Source organism: Neomonachus schauinslandi, chromosome 3 (assembly GCF_002201575.2).
Source record: "Neomonachus schauinslandi chromosome 3, ASM220157v2, whole genome shotgun sequence".
In the NCBI taxonomy this organism is placed as follows: domain Eukaryota; kingdom Metazoa; phylum Chordata; class Mammalia; order Carnivora; family Phocidae; genus Neomonachus; species Neomonachus schauinslandi.
Window position 1 is genome coordinate 150,066,402 of NC_058405.1, and position 22,499 is coordinate 150,088,900.

Here is a 22,499-nt window from a genome sequence, read left to right on the forward strand (position 1 = left end):
TCAGTGCTATTGTGAATTTTAGAATTTTGTTTTAGTTAAGGATTTAGGATCTTCCGCAGAAGTTCTCAATAGGTTGAAACTTGTGGTTTACCTAGTGGTTTCTGGACTTAAATAGGATCAGTGAATGCTGGGAAGTTGAGCATAGGATCTGGGTAGGTAACCTAATGTGATACAAGGCATGAACCTTTTTTTTGGCATGAACTTCTGAGTCTTGTTTTCTACCTTAAAAATTTATATAAATTTTATTCTTTTTTACCTGTTTTAATATTTTTTAAAACAGTATTTACTACAAGTTCTGTGACTAACCTTTTCTCCAGAATTGGAGTAAAATTGGCTTCAGGAAGATGTACCATTCTCATTCTGACATAGGTAATGGTTACCATTTGTACCTAAAACTGGCAGTGATTTTATTTTTTTTATTTTTTTATTTTTTATTTTTTATTTTTTTTAAAGATTTTATTTTATTTATTTGACGGAGAGAGAGAGAGACAGCTAGAGAGGGAACACAAGCAGGGGGAGTGGGAGAGGGAGAAGCAGGCTTCCTGCAGAGCAGGGAGCCCGATGCGGGGCTCGATCCCAGGACCCTGGGATCATGACCTGAGCTGAAGGCAGACGCCTAATGACTGAGCCACCCAGGTACCCCTAAAACTGGCAGTGATTTTAAAAAGAATGTCTCATTTATGCCTGCTGCCTGTACCCAAAGATCTTGGAAGCCTAGAATTCCTTTCCCAGTCCCTTATCGCAAGAAGCTTAGCAGTGTGCAGACTAGAACTGAATATACAGTGAGCAGTACTCAAAGGTGTGGGCCAAATTTTAGGTAATCTCAGTTTGCTCAGGCAGACCAGTTTGCTAACCTAGGGATCTTGCAGTTTTCTGTAGACTTCCTGTTTTGCTTTCAGTGTCAGTAATTTCAGTCAACTCTAGCAACAGTGCCTGCCCAGTGCACCATCAGCAGAAACCTGGTAACATCAAAATTTGAATAGCATGACTTTTTAGCACTTACCGTGACCAGTGCAATGTTTTGAGATTTTTTTAATCCTTCTAAAGTCTGTAAAGTAGGTACTATTATTACCTCTATAGATTTATATAGATCTTGTAAGTTCCCTAAAGTCACAGAACTCTTAGATCTATAGAACCAGGATTTGCACCCAGGCAGTTTTGGTTCCAGAGCCCATTGTTTTGACCATGGACTATATTATTTCCCATTGCAAAATGTAAGTGGAGCAACTTATGTCTCCTTGTTAATAAAACTGGGATATTCCATGAAAATTTAAGGACAGTAACAATTTCAGAGTGCCTTGACAGAACAAAAAGGGAAATTTCATATTGAACAAGGTTATCTTGTGATAATTTCAATTTTCACTATAACATATATAATGCAGGCAGTGTCTCCATCACATGTCACCAATATCCTATAATTGATTTTCAAATGTGCATGTATTTATTTCACTCACAGAAAAGAGGTTCCTATCTCCAGAGATACTTGTACTAAAATTAAATGTGATGGGAAATTATTGGGGGACTTTCAGCAGACAGCACATTTATGTTCCAAACTGTTTATCTAAGTGGGAAAGTTAATTCCAATATAATTGACCATAGTAGATAACAAGTCAGCCCCAACTATTACACTGAAATAATTTTTTATCTTCGCTTTCTTATGTTTTTCATTACTTAAAAAGTTTCCTTATTGTATATTCCTACAGCATTAAATATAAATTAGTATATTAGCATTAAAAGCTGATGTTTATTTTAACTCCTTAAAACTTAGAAGATTCATTTTTAAATCATTTTAAATCTTTTTGTGGGTCTCCTTTAAATGTCTGTCAGCTAGCCTCAATTTATTAAAACCTTTATAAACCCTGACTCCATAAAACTTTTCATAGAGCTCAGTTGTAGGGGTTTTCATTAATTTTATATATGGGTTCTATGATCTGAAACCTTAATATCCAAAAATGAATTCATTGTTCACATCTGCACTTATTTTTAGAATAAAATTTATTTTTGTACACAAACTACAATGATTCAGTGATTAAAAAAACAAATTTGTATTCTCATCTATGGTCATTTACAGTTCTTGTATATGTGTTTTAATGATAATGTTAGATAAACAAAATCACAAAAACATGCCATGTGTACTGGACTGTGAAGAAACACAATTCTGCTATTAAATTATATCTAAAAAATAACTTCTACCTATCTCAATGCCCTTAGGGAAGCTGGTGGTAAATGTACCCATTTTCCAATTAAATTGTTCTTCCAGTATTGCTTTTATAATAATGTAGTAGGGTATAAGAGTGGTCAAATAGTTCATTCTTTTTATGGAGTTGCTTTTCCACTAAAGTGGCTCTAAGAAAGTGGCCAGGACTCTTCTGATTTCTTGGTTTTTAGGTCTCCAATTCAGTATTATTTGTCCCTGTTTACATAGTTATCAAACAACTTTTCATTTATTCTATATACCAAGAATTTTGTTTTCCTCTTGTTTGAGTTTTTTCCTCTTCATTTCTGGCATTACACATAGATCCTCTACCAATGTCTAAGATTAGATGCAGCTATATAAATGCAAATGTGTAACTTTTCAAATTATTTTTTTCCTTTTTTCCTATTAAGAACCAGTTATATCTCAGTATTTCACTAGTTTTTGTTTAAGCAGCACACAGTTTAAGATATTTAGCCAATTTAATTGGATGGAGTAGTTCAGATTTTATATAAATTAGCTTTAGCATTATCCTATTGTTCGTTCACTAATTGTTTCTTCATTCAACCAATATTTATTTGTCTCTTGCATGATACATGCTAGATACTACAGAGTACTTAGGATATGTGATAGTTAATGAGTATGATCAAACCCTTGCTTGTTTGCAATCTAGAAGGGGATGCAGATATTGAATGAATAATTAATAAAATAGTTAAAATGGTGATAAGTGATTTGTTCATACTGATACATGTAGATCTAGGACATTTTAACTTATTAAGGAGGTGAAATGGCATATACCAAATGACACTTTTTATACACCTATACAAAAGACTTTATGAGATAAATGTACAAGGTAGTTAAAGTATAAGAACATGCACACCAGTCTTCACTAAAACTTACCTCTGGGAAGGATGGGAATGAATGCAGGGGGAATACTGCATTTAACTGAACCCAGAACTAGTTGAAGTTCTGGGCCTGAGATGAGATGTGATAGAATGGGGAAATAGATGTGAGAAGGTAGACGGGTATGAGATGTGTTTAACAGATGAAGGTTGGCAGCACTTGGTGATAGTATCTGGTGGATGAAAAGAATGAGATGTCAAGTGGACAACTAGGTTTTAGTATAAGTGATAGGACAGATGGTGCTGCTTTACTAAGATGGAAAACACTGGAGAAGCCAACCTTGGGAGTACAGGGAGAAATGAACTTTGGTTATTGTAACAACTAAAGGTCTGTTTGGCTAGATATCAAGAGTGTGATTAGTAGGGGTTTAAATGAATGGGGTTGTTTTTCTAACATAACAAGAAGTCTGGGGGTAGAAAACCCAGGATGTGTGCCATTTGTAAGATATACTCCAACCAACCTTAGTGTGTTGGCTTTAGATTTCCTGCCTGTCACCTTTTAGTTGCAAGATAACTGTTCCACCTTTAGCCTCACTTGTATGGTCAAAGTGGAAGAAGAAAAGAAAGAGGAATACCTAAATCAGATAAGTTCCCAGAAACCCATCTGACACTTACTGACCAGACTAGCTACAAGGGAATGTAGGGAAGAATTTTTAGTTGGCACACTGCTATCCCTAACTAATAGAGATTCTCTTAGCATGGATGGGGTAGGGAATAGATCATAGGTAGGCAATTGGCAGTGTGAGAAAACTAACTTCCATTTGACGTATTTATATTTGTGAGATACCCAAGTAGTGATGCTGAGTATCACGTGTAGGCTTAAAACTTAGGAGAGTGGTCTGAGTTGGAGATATAATTATGTGAGTTGTTAGCATGAAGAGAGTAGATTTGAAACTCAAGCTGTGTGAGATTGCTCCGGAAGACAGTGCAGAATGCGAAGGAACCTTAAGGAACTCCCATTTTAAAAGAACAGTACACAAGTCTCCCACTAGGGAAAAATATCCCATTAGGAGAAAATCCAGCATAACATAGTAGAAGTCAAGGAAAGAGTATTGTAAGAAATTTGGAACAGTCAACTGTACCAAAGCAGACATCTTTCCTAATTTTCTTTTGGTGTTAAAATGCCCTTTTATTTAGTAAATGGTATCAGTAGATGGTAGGGTTGTTTTTATTGTATGTGCTCAGAAAATAAAAAATCAGCAGCCCATATTGGTAACCTTCTCCCCACAGTTAAAATTTTCTTGGCTTTGAGATTTAAAGGTCGGAGAACTATTGGAGTAGAGCAGGTTTGGCTGCTGATAGAAAAGACCCAGTAAAGAAGGAGAACTTGAGATAGATACAGGAGAGCAGAAATGGCCAATAAAGTGATGTCTCTGGAAAGAAATGGAGCCCTCAGCACAAGTGGAGGATTAGGTTTGGTGGGAGGAAAAGCATCTCTTCCAATAAATAGAGGACATTGAGAGGCAGGCAGGTAGGTTTGCAGACATGGTAGGGAGAAGTTGAAGTTTTTGCCCATTGGCTTCCATTTTCCTGAAGAGTATGAAAGCAGGCTTTCTGCTGAGAATGAGTTGTGGAGTTGGAGGGAGGCTGTGCGGTTTCCGGGCATAAAGAAGATAGGAAATGTTGATTCTTGAAGAGTGGGGCAGAGCTGAAGAAAATACGGCAACATTGTCAGAATAGTATTGAGGTTGGTAACCGTGGATTTGCTGTGATGCTAATCTGCTCTGTTGCCACCCGCCTCCCTCCCCCTATTATCCTATAGCTGCATTCCAAATTTAGGTTCAGAAGCTGCAGAAGATCAGGCAAGGGATTTCAGAGCATTTACCAGATAGTGATTTTAACCGTAGGCTTTGGAATCTACTTTAGACCCTCCCTACATAGAAGACCTACATTTAGGCTTTTTTCTTTTAGAATTTGATTTTACTTAAAGAATTTTCAACTAATATAGATTACACTAATAGGTGAGTTCTGTATATGATTTTGCCATGCCCAACCGCCTTGCTGATAAGAATTATAAATGTTAAAATACCGATACATGCTAAGCAGTCTCATGATAAGGCCCTGAGAATGGTGCTGGAGTGATTTTTTTTTTTTTTTGGCCTATTTATATATATATATTATACAGTGTTAAACATTGCATTATCTTTAAGGGTCTTTAAAATATCCTATTCTCCAGCAGCTTCTTGTATTATGTGCTGGAGGAACCTGTTAGCATAATTTGATGATATTACAATGTCAATGAAAGTGCTTTGAAAAGTGTATAGCACTAGAAAAATAGATGTCATTGTGCCTGTTCTGTGTGTTGTCTGTAAAGTCGGCATGTCAGACTTCCCACAGTAGAACTGTAAAATAAACATTAAAGAATGTAGAGAATTAAGTATGGCTCTCTGGAGATGAGAGATTTCTTTCTAAAATCAAAGCAGTCAGTAAGAATGTACTGTGGTATTGGTTGGAATAACTACAGAATATTCATGTCCCTGTGCCTTGCTTTGTTGTAGCAACATTTAGGGCATGCAAAGGAGAGATGGGTCCTTTAAACTGAAGACACAATTCTGTCTCTACTGCTGCCAAGTCTTTGTTTTGTTTCTTGGCAGAAAGAGAACCCCATCTCTTTTCAGGGACCTTGTGTATATTTATTTTTAATTTCTACCAGACAGTGTGAGAATCTTTTGAATTCTATTTGCCCTGACCCTGTTTTGTTTGTTTGTGTGTTTGTTTTAAAGTATTATGTACAAGCATTTGGTGACTGTTTTCTTCTCTGTCTTATTCTTTGCTTTTAGTTTCTTTGACTCTTTGGGGTTTTACCTACTTGTTTTTTTAGTTAATAATAATTATAAATGAACGTGACACTTTATCATGCCAGAAGTGTGGCACCTTGCCCTCTATCTGAACACACTAATGTTAGCTAATCTTCATGGAGTTTTACAAATATTTGTATAAGGGAGAAAGAGAGCCGGGAAGATAGCGAATATGAAACTTTGATAGTTGTCCGTGCCATATAAATACTCTTAGGTTTGCCACATGGAAAATGCACTTCTGTTCTTCAGGGAAATAGCTGCCTTTGCCCTTGCTTATTTCGATTTTCCTCCTATTTGTTGCTGACTTCTTAAGTAGGAATGCTGTTTGTCATGCCACACAAAGATACGATGTTAGCTACTTTTATGCTTGGATCTAAAAGGAGGGTTGCTAATGGGCCCACTGGTATTTTTTTTCGGCCATTCACTGGCATTTACCGGAATAACATGAGCCACTGAGATAAATTGTTTATTTGCTGCTAATGGTATAGCAATCATATTTGCTCTCTTGACATTGACCCAAAACTCATATTTCACTTTTAAAGACTTAAATGCAGAGACTGAAGATATCTTTAACTTTTTTCCTTTTGTGGCATTGATATGCCAAGTTGAATGATTTGTTTTGTCTATTTTCTTTTCAATTAAAAACAAAATACCTTTGGCTAGCACCTCAATAGAAAATTAGTATTTCTGATTTCCCTAGGAACTGTTTCTTAGTTGCTGTCTTCTGATTTTAGTCTTGGTATTGTATTGGTGCGGAAATCTCATCTCAGGTTTTGTTAGGAAATCTCTTGGCCCAATAGATACTGCGTAGTGGTCGAGAGTGCTGACCCGAGCATCAGTCATACTGAGCATGAGCTCTCCCTCTGTCACTTACCAGCATTATTACTTTGCTCAAGTTAATTTAAATTCATTAGCCTTCAGTTTCTTGTCCATTGAATAATAACAGATAGTAATACTCAAAGCACTTAGCTCAGTCCAGAGAGAGTAGGTGCTTCATATTAGCTATTTTTTTCTAAATAATGTATAATCTGAATGTTTGTCTTTATGGGTTGTCAGATTTCTTTGATATAATCATGACTTCTTAATTTAAGAATAAGTAAAATTATTTCAGGTTTATCTATTCACTGAGAAATTTTGAAAATGGTATGCTTAGGAGAGTTTATTCTTTAATCAAGCAGAATGCAGTGTTTGGAGCTGCCATTTTGAGGTTATATTTTGTAAGTGAAATTTCTATGCTCCTCTTTAGAGTAAAATTTACTATTCAATTTATTCCTCTATATTAAAATTATTATATGAACACCTCCTGCATTAAAAATTTGGAAATGTCATGAAATTTCTGGACTGTTATTCCTTTAAAGGATTTTCTCTAATCCTCTGATGTCAGTTTGGATTAATTTTGTCTATATATAGCAGATTAATAATTGTGTCTGAATAAGTCAATGAAAAAGCTTAGGAGCATGTAGCCTCATACTCACCTTCCACTTTTTAATCACAAAAGTACTATAATTTTGTTTTTATATGTCCATATGATATTTATATGAATATTAAATAAGGAAAAGAGGAAATAGCTTTGCTCACATACGCATTGTGCAGGTTTATATTTCTACCCTTGTTGGTAAGAGATTAATTTACATTTGATGACAACTTAAAATTTTTCTTTCACTGTACTATAATAGTTTTCTATTTCTTAATCTGACCTTAAGAAAAATATTTATGAAAGAAGGCTGAAAAGTTATTTTCATTTAAAGGCTCAAAAAGGCCAAGTTGGCGTGAAGCTTTTAAAACAAAACTGGATCTGGAGTGATGATGGTTTATTTAACAGATGAAGAGTATCTGTCCCATGGCAACAGATACTGTAGTGAGCTGGAAATGAGAGAGTGGCTTACGTCAAACTAGAAGTGGTACGAAGGGAAGGACGGTTTTTCAGTTACCTGCCTTTTTTTTTTTTTTTTCATTAAAGCCGTTCCAAAAGGGCTGCATTATTAGTCTTTGTATGAAGACAGAAACTAATGAGGAAAAACAAGGGTAGCCACAGTGTTGCAGTTGGTAACAGAGTTGGAAATAGAATACTTGGAGTAAAGCTAATGAATCAATCCTCTCTTCCTTCTTCCCTCTTTGTCTCTCTTCTCCGACCTTTCCTTCCCAGCCTCCCCTCCTTCCTCTTGATATTTAGCAAAGGACCTTTATGTTAGAGCTAAATTGCCATTTCATCCTTTTTCTTCTGTCCTTTGGATAACAGTCTGAGGTCTATTAAGGACTCACATCACCATGGTCTAGTTGTACAGAATTGAGAATGTAACCCAGCTACATTACTGATTCATATGCAATATGACCTTGAGCCAAGGCCCTTAACCTCAGTGGTAGTAATAAATAAAATATACCTATAATTTTATTTTACAACCAGCCTATCAGAAATGTTTAAAAACAATTACAACTTTTTAAAATGTTGAATTTTTCAAGGTTGTTCACTATATAAATGTAAAATGATATTATGTAATTCTGATTGCTACTTGTACAGAATTAAGGCATTTGGGAGAAGGAGACAAAAGTCACACAGTTCAACTTTTAAACAGGCTTAAAATGAATAGAATGATACGATTGGAGAGTTAGGAATGTCTTTTTTTAGAATTGTAAAATTGATAGACTCTCCAACTGCTACTAGCTGTTTTGGAGAAAGAAGTACAATTTCGATATGCCAAGTATGCTAGTGTGAAATGAACTCATGTGAACTGTAACATTTTTGTCCTACTGTTGTCATGACTTTGTATAAATAAACTAAGATCAGGTTGTCTGGTTCTGGCAGGTTCTGACACAGAGATTTGATAAGGAAAATGTAGTAGTACTGGAAAATGTGCAGGGTAAAGGGAAAGCTGGTTAACATTTAATTTATAAATTTTTAGTGGCTACCTGCCCAAGTGAAGTTTCTCTTTACTCTGGAGAAACATACATTAAACATCAGAGCCCTTCATTTATATGGGCTACTGTGGAACTATGTTATGTTCCACTGCTTTATACCGAGGAGTGATTCATCACAACAGATGAATCTATCTCGACAGTTACTGTTGACTCACTGTTTTCTACACTGGCCTTCTTGACATGTATTTTAAAAGTAACATAACCCAAGTATCCATTGGGGAATTAGGGGATTGAGCCTTGATCAGTGGGTAGCACACCCACATCCTTATGTCAAACCAGATTATTTCAGGTTAATCTATTCACTGAGAAATTTGTGGAGTTGCACGAGTCATCTCAGAGGGTGTCCTCATCCTTCAGTTTGATTTACGATGCTCATCATTCCAGAGGGTGTGCCAGTTTAGCTGGGAATACTTGTGGAACTCTTTTAACAAGACCAGGAAGTAGACTGTCCCTAAATGAAATAACCCTCCATCTGCTGTCTCAAAACTGTTAAACTGTTCCATTTTCTTTCTTGGCATTCTACTCATAGCTCATTTCATGATTTATGCAAACCTTAAAAATACAGGTGGCTATTTGCTGGAGTAAATGTGGTTTTAATTTTAAGCGGTGCCAGTGCCTGTGCGCCCCCCTAGTGTTTTTCTGTCTAGAAGTGAATGGCACTCATTTTGTGATCAAGCTGCTGCTTGTCTTGATCTATGACTTGGACTAAATTCAGCCCTGCAGCTAGTTTGTTTTCATGGGAAGAATTCTAAGCTTCCATGTTACCCCCTAATAATTTTTTTTTTTTTAAGGCAAGCTAGTATTTTTTTCCCCTGATAAATCACAGAGCTTTTGTACATTACAGTTTTCTGATTTTTTCCCCCTCATTTTGTGTTTCTCTCTCTGAGCTGAAACATGCCACTCTTGGGCCATATTTAATAAGGAGTATTAGAACTTCGGAAATATTGAATAATTAAGTGACACATACAATATATAAAAAATCTCGGTCTTGGTCTAAATTCAGAATTTTAAAAAGGGGAGTTTATGCATGCAGTCACTGAAAATCATCAAGGGTTTATTGCTCAAAAGGACTAATATGCTTTAAAGAATAAGAACTATGGGGTTAATGTATTAGTGGTATCCATGTCGGAACTCTGGATTTCTCTTGAGTGGTAGAGGAGATAAGATGCGTAAGTAAATCTGCCATAGGTGATAGGGCCGTGGTGAGGGAAATGTCGGAGAAAGAGATGAGTTCTGATTGAAGAGGTTGGAGTAGAGCTCATAGACAGGGGCTATGAATAACGCTGCAGTGGAAAACGGGTGGAGAAAAGATGCTTTCAGGCAATAGAAAGTGTGTACTATGGCTTAGTAGGAGCAAAAGGTACATTCAGAGTTGTAGTGGGAGATACAGGGTCTGATTGATGACTCCTTGGCACGTGCTGTCACAGAACACCATGCGGGCAACTGGCAACAAGTTACATGGAGAGTGACTGCTGGATGAGATGCCTGAGGAAGTGTGGTAGCAAAGAAGGGGCTTCCAGAGGTTTTCCAGCTGGCCCTTGAAGGAACGGAAGGGTTTGATTAGGAATCTAGAGGTAGGAGAAAAAGGAGCATTGACACAAAGATAAAAACAAGAGCAGTAAGAACAGTTTTGTTCTGTGGAGGTTGAGAGAGCAAAGAGAGTTAGCCAGAGTGAAGAATCTTGAGTGCAAGGTTAAAGAATTTAAATTTTATCAAAAATGATTTGGAGATTTTTTTTGACACTCCCATGCTGAGAAACCTTTTAATGCTGAGAAACTCCCATGCTGAGCAATATTTTGAGAAGATGAGTAGAAATATATGGGAAAGTTTTGGTGGGTGGAAGGACCAGAAGTAGAGGCACCAGTTAGGGTGAACTGAACATATTTGGTAATGATACTTGAAGTAAAAGCTAAAGGAGGTAGAAGAATTAATAATGATTACAGTTTAGTCCCCCAAATGGTGGTGGTAACAATTTGAATATTTGATGCTTTGGGAGAGAATATTGATTTAGTCAGTAAACATATTCTTTTAATTTCAGTATAATTGAAGTATAACATCGAGTGAGTCTAAGGTGTACACTGTGTTGATTGGAGTCAACACGTATTTAATGAGCACCTGTTAAGTGTGGTAGGCACTGGGGTTATAATGGGGTAAAAATAAGGTTTCTGCCCCACATGGAGCTTACATTTAATGGGGAAAAGAGACAAGAAACAAATTTAAATATATATATAAAATATATAATGTGAAATATCATATATATGATGTCAGATAATAAGTGCTCTGAAGAGAAAAGGCAAGGTAAGGGATAAGGAATGATGAAAAAGAGGTCAGTATTTTAGAATCTGTGAGATAACATTTGAGTATAGACCTGAATGAAATGAGGGCAGGAGCCTCACTATCTGGGGAAAGCGCATCCCCAGCCAGCACAGCAAGGGTAGATCCGAAAACGGCAAGGAGCCCACCCGGCTGGTGGAGACCTGCAAGGGGCAGAGTGATAGGGAATGAGATGCACGATGTAACTGGGGAGTAAGGCATTTAGTGTTCTGAAAGCCATGGTAAAGAGTCTTAATTTTATTCTAGTATGACGGGAAGTCACTGGGAGTGCTATGACCTATGTTTTCAAAAGATCCCTGTGGCAGCAGAGTTGGTTGAGAGGAATGAATAGTTAGGAGGCGATGGCAGTCCTCCAGGTGAGATAAGGTGAGCCTAGGGTTATATTACTGGAGGTGGTGAGAAGTGGTGGGATTCCAAATACGTTTTGGAGGTAGAGCAAATGTGTTGATGAGCTAGACGTGGGTTGTGAGAAACAGAATCAAGGAATATCACCAGGCTCTATTTGGTAGGTTTGTGTGAATTAGAAAACTAGTTCTGCCTTGGCATAAGCAGACCCTGTCAGCACGTTTGTATGAGGAAGTCTCCCTTCCTCGCATCAGATGTACTTGGGCACTGGACGCCACAGTGGGGTGAGAAGAGCGTGGGTTGGGTACCCCTATGTGGCCAGGCATCCTTGAGGAGGGCTCAACCGGTGCAGTCAAATATGGCAGCGCTGGATGATAAATTAGCTTTTGGCCCGAGCAACTGGGTGAATTGTAGGATCATCCCCAAATGGGGGAGACCAGAAGAGGAACTAACTGGGGTTGGGCGGTGGAAATCAAGTTCTATTTTGTGTGTAAGTCTCAGATGCCTGTTGAGCATTCTAGAGGCAGTGTCAAGTAGGCAGATGGATATGGACTTCTGGTGCGGAGCCATCAGAGCTGCAGAGAGGCTTGCTATTTTTGAGTTTGAAATGGCAGCATGATGAGCAAGTGGAGCTGTTGAGTTAAGGCTTAGGAACAAAGATTTGGATTAAAGATGTAGATTGGGAAAATCATTCTGGCGAAAGGAATGTATGAGACCTTTGAGGAAAATTATCCTCTAAAAGGATGGAGACTGCCTTTGGTGTATTCTTTTTTTTTTTTTTTTTTAAAGATTTTATTTATTTGAGAGAGAGAGAGCACATGAGAGGGGGGAAGGTCAGAGGGAGAAGCAGGCTCCCCGCTGAGCCGGGAGCCCGATGTGGGACTCGATCCTGGGACTCCTGATCGACCTGAGCCGAAGGCAGTCGCTTAACCAACTGAGCCACCCAGGCGCCCCCCTTTGGTGTATTCTTAAGCAGTGGGAAGTGGGGGATGATTCTGCACAGCAAACTAGAAGAAGATCTGGGTAATCAGCACTGTGGAAGACAAGGAGTTAGAGGGCAGGACTTGGTGGGGAGGTCATCAAGAAGCAGGACTTGGGAAGGCTGCTGGAGCTTTTGAGAGTAGAGGTAATAGTGGGTGAGGAGGCAATACAAGCTACTTTCAGAAAATATGCACCGAGAGAGGGTAGCAGTAGGGTTATATGTTGGTTTTTCAAAACAGGTTGAAGTTGTGTCTGTATTAAGGGAGAAATAAGGGTTCCAGGGAAGGAGGGAAAAGTTGAAGGTGCTGGAAACAAGGAGCAAGTTTGGGTGATTGGGAGGATATATGTTTAAAGGAATCAGTAAAGAAGTTAGTCTCAGAAGTGAAAAAGGATAGATGTGTTTTGCTTCGAGGTTTGGAGAGAAAGAAGGGAGAATAGGTATTAGAAGTAGATGTTTTGCGTAACAGGAGGGAGAAGTGAGAACACTTATCTAAGTACAGCTGTGGTCAGGGTCATCTGCTTTGGGGGCACCACTGGTACTGAAGGCCTGAAGACAGAACGAAAGGGAATCAATAAGAAAAAAAAAATTGTCAAGCAATGACGAGAGACCAGCTGGAAATATGAAGAATAATTTGTAATAGCCCATCAGTATTTTTTCTGTGGGCCCAAGAGCACAAGGGGAATTGGGGATTCCAATTGGATCCAATTAAAAAGGGGGGGCACTTGGAACAGTGGTTTATAACCCAGAAGAGTGCCTATCAAAATCACCTGGAGACATTTGTCGAAAGGCTGTTTTTCCTAAAATGTGTCAAACTGAGGTGTGGGATAAGGACAATTAGAAATGGGAGAAGAGATGCTTCTGTATACTTTTAGAACATTCTCTTTGATTCTGTGATGCTTTTCTCTCCACCTCCAGGGAGAACACTGTTCTGGACTTAGGATTAGCAGGAGACCGACAACAGGGCACAGGCTGGGCGGGAGCAGTAAGGGTGGCTTGGAAGGCAAGCTAATGGACTGAAGGAATAAGAGGAAGGTTTTCTGGAGTAACGTCAACAGTAATAGTAAAATTTGGCGGGGGGTGTTCAGCTAGACAGGTTCCTATATTGCAGAACTTTACAGAGCCTTTCATGGGCCCATGAATCTCCAAGAAGGGGATTTAATACGTTAAGAAAATGCCTGACTATAGGACCCTTTTTACCCCACAGATCCTTTGTGCAGTTTCTACAGAACACACTGTGAAAATGCTGACCTAGAGAAGTCAGCAATGGCTAGTTCCAGCTTGATTTAAAAGGAAAGCCACAGGGAGAGGGAAGCCATTGTAGAAAGGGGAGAGGTCCAGGTTAAGCTCTTGAAAGCGCAGCTCCCAGGCCCACGGCTTTGTTGGTGGATAGCTGGGTTACTTTCCATCCCTCCAATTCAACTCCTGTTTTTTACCATTGAGTCCAGTGTCAGGTGGATCATCAATATGAATACTGAAGTTGCAAAAGACGGAAGTGGGAATTTATGAAGTATTTACATTGTGTGTTCAACAGTTTCTCAAAAACAGGGTTGGAGAAAGTCTCTATGAAAGCAAGCCAAAATCTAATGACCGCCTTTTCCTTAATTGTAAGGACAAGCAAGTGGGTAACTGTCAAAAGAAGATACACTTTGAAGTCTTGAAGCACTCATTAGCAGTGACTTAAAATCTGGGGAGTTTACCCACCTTTTGAGCAGAGGCAGTGTCCTAGGCTCTGAGAATGCTCCAGTTTATACTACCTGGGCATTGACTTGAAGACTGTCTTTCCAGGGGAGTATAGTCCTTAAGTTTAAGGTGATTAATACTGAATGTTGTCCCCTAGGATTTCCAGAGAAGCCGGTGATTGGTGATTGGTGAGGACAGTGATTGCTGGCAGGGATTAGACATTTATATAGCATGATTTATGAGTATAAAGTCCACTCACGGTACTGAGACAAACCAAATTAGAAAGGTTCTAAACAATTTTCATTTGCCCCAACTATGTTTCACAGGTCCCAAATTTCCACTTTTGCGCCAGTATCATTCCACTCCCTCCTTCATGTAGCTTATCTTTATTGATGAATTTTCTCTCCTAACCCTCTATTTAAAAAAAAAAAGTCATGCGTGTGTGTTCTTTTTGGTGATAGTGTACTTGTGGTAACTTCGTGCGTGTGACTCAGCTGAAGAGTTCAGAGCACATGGAGATCACTTACCGGTGATAGTGGCACGTTCTATTTATTTTCCCCCCGTGGATGCCTGAACTCTCTTTTCTTCACAGGTGAAGTCAGTGATAAACCTTTTGTTTGCCGCGTATACTGGAGATGTGTCTGCACTTCGAAGGTGTGTTAACACGGTGGCGTATGGCTCGGCATACGGTTTACAGAAGTTTATGAAGTTGCTTCTGCGCAGATGGCCATTTTTTAAGGCTGATCTAATAAAAATGACCCAAACAAATTTGTATTAAATCCCCCCACTTCCAGTGCCTTACGCTTCCTGTGCAGTCTTGTCCTTTTCTACCTCCTAAAAAGCCCAGACCTCTGTTCTCCCAAGTGTAACCGTTCAACTAATCTGGCTAATTAGTGTTTTATTGGAGTTGAATGATGCTTTCTCAGTCCCCTTCTCCCCTCCCCTTCCCACATTTGGGGGTGAAGAGGGAGTGAAAATGGGCATTTAGTGTTCGTAGATCACCAGAAAGGTTGTATAGCACTGCACACATAAGATCTCTTGTACAGAGTAGCAACTGAATTTTAACATGGAAAAATATTTATGCTTAATTTCTACCTTTGTCTTCCAGTCTGATCAGTATTTATATCAACAGTATTGTATTATAAACTTCAAAGTTGCTAGGAGACTAGATCTTAATTGTTCTCACCAGAAAAAAGGAATAATTACATGATGGGATAGAAGGAAGTTTAGCTAAAACTACTGTGGCAGTCGTACTGCAGTATATAAATGTTTCAGATCCAGCATGTACACCTCAAACTTCCGTTATGTTCTATGCCAATTTTAGCTCAGTAAAACAATGTGCACTTTAAAAATTGTTTTAAAGTTTCCTGATTAGTACTTGTAAACTGTACACTATAAAATGTTACAGAATGGGAGCCTTAGTAAAAACATTTAACTTTGGGGTGCCTGGGTGGCTCACTTGGTTAAGCGACTGCCTTCGGCTCAGGTCATGATCCTGGAGTCCGGGGATCGAGTCCCGCATCGGGCTCCCTGCTCGGCAGGGAGTCTGCTTCTCCCTCTGACGCTCCCCCCTCTCATGTGCTCTCATTCTCTCTCAAATAAATAAATAAAATCTTTAAAAAAAAAAAAAACATTTAACTTTAGTAGTAGGTGTTAGTTTCTTGCCCTTCTGAGGCACAAACTTTGGTATGCCACCATCCTTGAGTTTTGAACAATAATGTAATGAAGCTGAATTCTGTGAGAGTTGGTGAACATTTCCTTTTACCCAAAAAGAACAAAGCTAAGGAAAAGAGGAGAGGTGGCATTTACCCAGGAGGCCTGTGTACTAGTTGAACACGCTCTCAAGTTCCCATTAGTGACCCCGATAAAGGATGGCACTTACTTGTCTCACAAGACCTTAGAATGGTGGGATAAATGTTACAAGGGTGAATGACATTTTATAGATCACGAATAGCTTATTCTTACACATTTTCAGATTTGCTTTGTCAGCCATGGACATGGAACAGCGAGACTATGACTCTAGAACAGCACTCCATGTAGCTGCTGCAGAGGGTAATATATGAACCATTCATCTTTTTTTTTTTCCAGACGTAACTTCTACTTAATACTAAAATCTGCCTGTTTTGTTTTGGATACAGGTCATGTTGAAGTTGTTAAATTTTTGCTGGAAGCGTGCAAAGTAAACCCTTTCCCCAAGGACAGGTGAGCATTTATGTTACCTTCTACCATGTAATTGGTGAGTCCAGGTTTTATTATACAGGGCTATAATATTTAAGTTGATGGTGTATTTAAATCCACCATGTATATATTGGAGACATTCTTCAACTTGCTATGGTACCTTACAAAGGCAACAAACAAAAACCTTGTTTCTGCTAGGTTGATCATTCTCTCTCCCATATCCTCTCTCTCATCTAAGGATGGTCTCTTATTCAGAATTTTTCGGATTTGTCTGTTAGTCAATACACTGTATAAAGAAAACAGTGCTTTGTGTTGGAAAAGAATAGGAATTTTGTCCTTGTGGGGCTTTTAACTTCATAGGGTAGATAAGATAAACATTTATAGGAGCATATTAAAAATGTGTAAGAAAATTACTGTCACAGAACACTGAAATGAATACATTAGACTTTCTTGAAATTCCTAGATTTGGCTGGTGTCAGTTTTAGAAGGCTCTGTGGAGTTGAATTTTAATCAGTGCTTTGGGGAAGAGATGAGATTTGAAGGTACGGAAAGGAGAGAAGGGTGCTCTGCCTGCAGTGGGAGAAATCTGCTCGGAATATATTTTGCTTCTCTCCTCTCTCTTTCCTGGTCCACATGGCAAACCACCTTTCCTCTTGAAGTAAATGCTTTCCACAAAGTGGTCAGTCATGGGAAGTTTGAGAGTGCAGCTGTACTACATATATAAATATATAGTCAACTCTGTGCTCACACACTTGCACATCATGTACCTGGAGTTATGTAACAGGATGAGTCAGTAATGAGAATAAAGTCTACGAATTGAAGGAAAAAATGCTTGATAGAGAGGTTTGAGAAGTATGATTAGGAGTTTTGGATTGGATATTTGGGGACTGTATTAATAAATTTGGGGCAAGTTGATTATTCTCTAGCTATATCTTGGTTTCACTGTTTTTTAAATTAGAAGTTTGGGTTTTATTAGTTCAAGCTCCTTGCAAGAAATGCAGAAAAGTGATGATGTCAGTGTCTGAAAATTGTTAGTGTTGTAAGTATGGTAACACTTTGGTTATTTCATCATGACCTTTACTGGCAATATTTTATTTTTTTTTTTTATTTTTTTTTTTTAAAGATTTTATTTATTTATTTGAGAGAGAGAGAATGAGAGAGAGCACATGAGAGGGGGGAGGGTCAGAGGGAGAAGCAGACTCCCCGCCGAGCAGGGAGCCCGATGCGGGACTCGATCCCGGGACTCCAGGATCATGACCTGAGCCGAAGGCAGCCGCCCAACCAACTGAGCCACCCAGGCGCCCCAATATTTTAAAACCTCATGTTAAGAGTGACAATCTTCCCTTGTATCCCCAAATGTAATGTTCACACCAGCTCTTTCTAGAGCAAGAAGCTGACGAGAGTGTTTCCCCCACCCAATCTTGTGCCCTGTGTTTATAATGCCAACTAAAACACTATTTAACACAAGCTGGGAACATTTACTGTGCTTTATATTTTATCCTTTATACCTAAAGATCATGAAGTGTTTTGTTTTTTGCCCTACGTTGGCCTCTAGGAATGTGGAAGTAGACGTACCCATCTGATAGGCAGGAGTTAGCTAAATAACTAACTTGGTAACTGGGTATTCAACTACTCTAGAATATAAGCTAAACCAAGACAACTCTTTTCTCCATTTCATAGAGTCAGTGTCCCCTCAAATTGTAAAATAGGCTTGAGTGAATGTAGTGTGTTCTTCAAAGTTGACAGTCTGTATTATTTCATGGAGGAAGAGTTGTCAAAAATGTAACTTGCAATTAACATTCAATTGTTCCAGAAAGAGATAATTATTTGCTACAGATGCCTGAACAGTCCCCCTCCCCCACCTCCCAGTTTAAGGCCAACTCCCTAAATTAATGAAGGCCAGTGTGGAAAAGGAGCTGTTTTTGGAGAAACATGAAGATACATAAAATGTTACTTACCTGATTTTAAAAATGAAGATTACAAAATTTTATCCAAAAATATTTTTTTGAGACTATTCAGAAAACCTTTCGGTTCCATACTGTGACCCCATTAAGGAGGTAAAAGGTTGAAGACAGAGCTGGAAAGGAAAGAAGAAATGGCAAGAAGGAAAACCAGAAGGTTGGGAGAGTAGCACATGACAAAGTGGGAGGCTGAGCACCTGGCAGCCATGGAGAAGTTCAGTGGAGAGAGGAAGAGAGGCTCAAGAGTTTGTCAAGAATTAGGGGACCGATTCTCACACTCTCATTTACTTGCGTTGTGAGTTTCACAGCATTCTCTCTTCTTTCCAAAGGCTGTTGAGCTGGTTAATCGCTGCTGGCAGCTCTTTCTCTTATCTTCAGTCTTCACCTCTCTCACTGAGGAGCACACCCCAGAAACACACTTAACAATGGAAAGCGTCGTTACTGTTCTGGTGGTGCAGTGGTCCATTTGAGCCCCTGGGTTCCCATCCTTACCAGAGATGAGGACAATGTCAATCCCTCTGGGGCCGATGCCGCTCCTCCAGTGTGTGTCTGGGCTCTAATGAGGTCACAGTCATTTCCAGACTTCCGAGATTTGTTGTGATTTTGAATCGACAGGAACACAAATTTTCAATCCAAGGATAGGGTGATGGGTGTTATATACCTGAGTTTTCCTTGGACATTTTATTTAGGGAGCGATCCTGTGGGCTTTTCATGAAATTAAACTTCCGGCATCCCAGAGGAGTCCATTGTATCTGTCCACACTAGAACTTCCCCTCCATACGCACTTAGATATGTGAACAAGATCCATTTGTAGAAGATTGCTTTCCCTTCCTCCCCATATCTCAAGTGGCCCGTGAGACCACTTTTTGAATTATGAATCCATTTCTGTATCTCAATTTTTACTTGTAACATTGATGAAATGGCCAAATTTGAATGGCCCTTAAGCCTGCATTTAGCATCTAGGAACGCTGGATTATCATCTTTTTACGGAGATTATCTTACGACCCAGGCCATGTTGTGCTACCCATTTAGGTGGAATAACACCCCCATGGATGAAGCGCTGCACTTTGGACACCACGATGTATTTAAAATCCTCCAAGAATACCAAGTCCAGTATACGCCTCAAGGAGATTCCGACAACGGAAAAGAAAATCAAACGGTCCATAAGAATCTTGATGGATTGTTATAACGGTCTTAAGCCCCAAATATAAATCACTTACCTATTTAATTGTGGAAAATGATTATGAAGAACATGTGTATTTCTATCTGGTAGTGATGTATATTTTACAACATTTGTCATTTCAGTGTTACTGGAGTTTTCTTCATTGTACACACAGGACAAATCTGATCTCTTTGGGAAAAAATAGAAATAAAACAATCTCCCTCCATAATGTGAGCAATATTTACCTCGTGCATTGTATAATTTGATGTAAAAGAAATAGTTACCAATGCTAGCTTAACTGTGTGGTCTTCAGGATTTATTTTTGTGTGTTCTGTGAATTTTCAGTTTGTACGATGAACTTAGGCATTTATAAATTAAGTTCTGTTGTACAGTCTGTCCAGATGGGTCAAGGCTGCCTTCAGAAGCAAAAAGAGTGTGATTTTTCAGGACTTCAAATGTAGATTTAGTTTGAGTGTCCGAACAACTATATGCACTTAGGGTTATGTGTTTTAAATGTCTCCCATCACCCTAGCTTCATGGCGTGACTCTTTAAAAATTAAAATAGTTCACAGCTGTTAGTAGCATAGACCAATTCTGATTAGGCTTTATCAGGGAATCTGTTTTAAGATATGTTTGGTGACCAAAATATATATGTGAATATAGTTCTATAATACTTTTGAAAAAAAAAATTCCTTTTTCTATATGCCCCTTAGTCCAGCCTCTCTTCCCAGACATTTAGCTATTTGCCTCTTTGCTTTAGCTGGGAATGTGGGTGCTGGCACACTATGCAGTTTTCACGTTTTCCACCGAAAGTCAGAAAATGCCTCACGTATCTGGCATCCGAACTACAACTATGCCATTTGTCTACAGGCGATGAACCAGAGACAAATTACTAAGCTAAGTACAAATTAGTCAAATTCATCAACCTAAAAAAGGAAGGGATGTGCTGCTGCAGCTCTTTATGTTTCAGTTTCCAGGATAAAGTTGAGGATAAATTCAGATCAACGCTCTAAGCTACCGAAGTTATTATGATGGTATGGGAACTGTTACACTTAACATTTATTTTTAAGCCTGTAATTAAAGGCATCAAGATATTTGTTCTATTTGGGGGACCACGAGATCACTCCAGTTTTCTCCTGATTCTCTACTGGTAATTGTTGGTGGGCTCTATAGTTTAATAATAAGAAAAGGCCATCTCATTTTCAATGGAGACCCACTGTCTGTCTTCGGGAGGAACTGCACCTCTGCTTTATCCTATCATACCTCAGAGGTAAAGGGGTTTGCTAATGAGGCTTTCTGATATTAAGCACACACACAGGCACATACACATACAAGTGGGCTTTTCCCAAGTCCTTTTTAGCGAAATGAACAAAATCCTCAACTATAGGAATGCTAGCTGTTATAATGTAGCAAATTCAGCAAGTTCTTTTTTTTTTTTTTTTCCTTTTCTATCAGCACATACTGCTGCTTCCAACCTTTATCATGCCTAAGGGCCCCTTCCCCCCTCTAGCAGCCTCCAAATGTTTTGATTTTTGCTTCCAGTCGAAGTCAGTGGCTTCAGCCATTGCCCTGACAGCACCTCCTTTGGAGGAACCGTGGCCAGTGTTCCTTCACTGAGCCGCATCAGGCACGAAGCCATGCCCACGTGTGCGCTTCTGTGGGGAATACGGTGGGTGGGCACCTGGCCCTGCCGCTGTACTCCTGCCCCACGGATCTCTCTAGCTATGCAGACAGGTAGTATTTGCAAAATGCTGTAGAGGAACCGCACTATCCCTGCAGATAATAAGCGGTAGATGTTCTTTAGCGGAAAACAACTGAAATAACTTCGCTCACACAGCAGCTTGCTTTGTGTGATGAAAATGAAACATTAAGATGATTCCATTGTGTGGCTTAAAGGTTACCAACAATTTTGAGGCTTTAATGAAAAGAGGTTCTAACTGTTGTTTGGAAACAGAGTTTTCATCTTTTTTGTCAGATCAAAACTATTTTGTAAAATCTTTGTGGTTTAGTCAAATGTGCCCTTATTTACCCATGAGGTTATTTATGACTGCGCTGGTTCCTGCTCTGGCTGGTAATAACAAATACTCTTGGTTTCAGTGCTTTTGACTGTGCTCTTAACTGCCGCCATCAGTATACTCCAAAGATCTTTTTGTTTTGGCTTTAGGATCATTAAGTGCTTTTTCTGTACCATGAGAGCTCTCTGTGGTCATGTTTATTTAAAGCTTCATGTACGTTGCTGTTTTTGGTGGTCTCAATTCTAATGATCTCATTTTGGGGTGCAATGTGCTGTGTCCCACTACTGCCCCACACTGCCCTTTAGCTGCAGAGCTGGATTTGCTGTCGACCATTTGATGCTGTTTTCTGTCGGGTGGGGACTGAATGACCCGATGCTGGATTTAGATTCTTCCTGGGGATTGTACAGCTATGAATGTATTTGCTTCCAGAACCTCCCAAAGTTGAATCTAATCTTAAAACTATAAGTTGTAAGTATTCTGAAATTGGGAAATATTTATTTTAAATGAAATCAGGTAGTGTTGCTTTTTACAGTGTAATAAATACATGTATCCAAAAAAAAAAAAAACCTGTAAAAAATGAATTTTTTAAAACCACTAAGGTTTTATTACATCACTGGGTTGGGAACTCTGCTGAGCATACAGACTGTATCTAGTTGGCTCAAATCAATTTCTCATGCCTCCTCTGAGCCAGGTACTATGCAGGGTGGCAGCTGGAGTTATCACGATGACTGAGAGGACGATCCTGTAAGGAGTTCATCCTTGAGGGGGGGGAGGGTGGACAGGCATGTTTCCAGTGCTCTAGAAGCGAACACTATCATTTTGCAGTTAGGACACACTCAGTATCTATAGAATTCAGTCATTAAACAGGTCCTTCACTAGGAGGGGTTCTAACCACCTTTGAGAAGAGAGGTGGTTTTCACAAAGCCCTGACCTCTATTTAGGGAGCCGAATCTAGTACCCCCACACTAGGGTCTGAGTTGGACGAGCTGGGTATATGGAATGGCATTCGCTTCCAAGGCCAGAAACCCCTGG

General features: G+C 39.1%; 1 protein-coding gene across 2 annotated transcripts in view; it reads left to right on the top strand.

Annotated features, from left to right (window-relative positions):
• GLS (glutaminase) overlaps positions 1–22,499 on the top strand; it is a 98,298-nt gene that overhangs the window by 58,738 nt on the left and 17,061 nt on the right. Inside the window, exons 15-18 of one of the 2 annotated variants that reach the window (XM_021703084.1) lie at positions 14,744–14,805; positions 16,127–16,203; positions 16,290–16,353; positions 19,323–19,752. In XM_021703084.1, the coding sequence (XP_021558759.1) occupies positions 14,744–14,805; positions 16,127–16,203; positions 16,290–16,353; positions 19,323–19,479 (360 nt within the window). In that variant the 3' untranslated portion in view covers positions 19,480–19,752. Of the gene's footprint in view, positions 1–14,743; positions 14,806–16,126; positions 16,204–16,289; positions 16,354–19,322; positions 19,753–22,499 lie in introns of those variants that run through there. The other variant, XR_002481081.1, reaches the window with a different exon arrangement.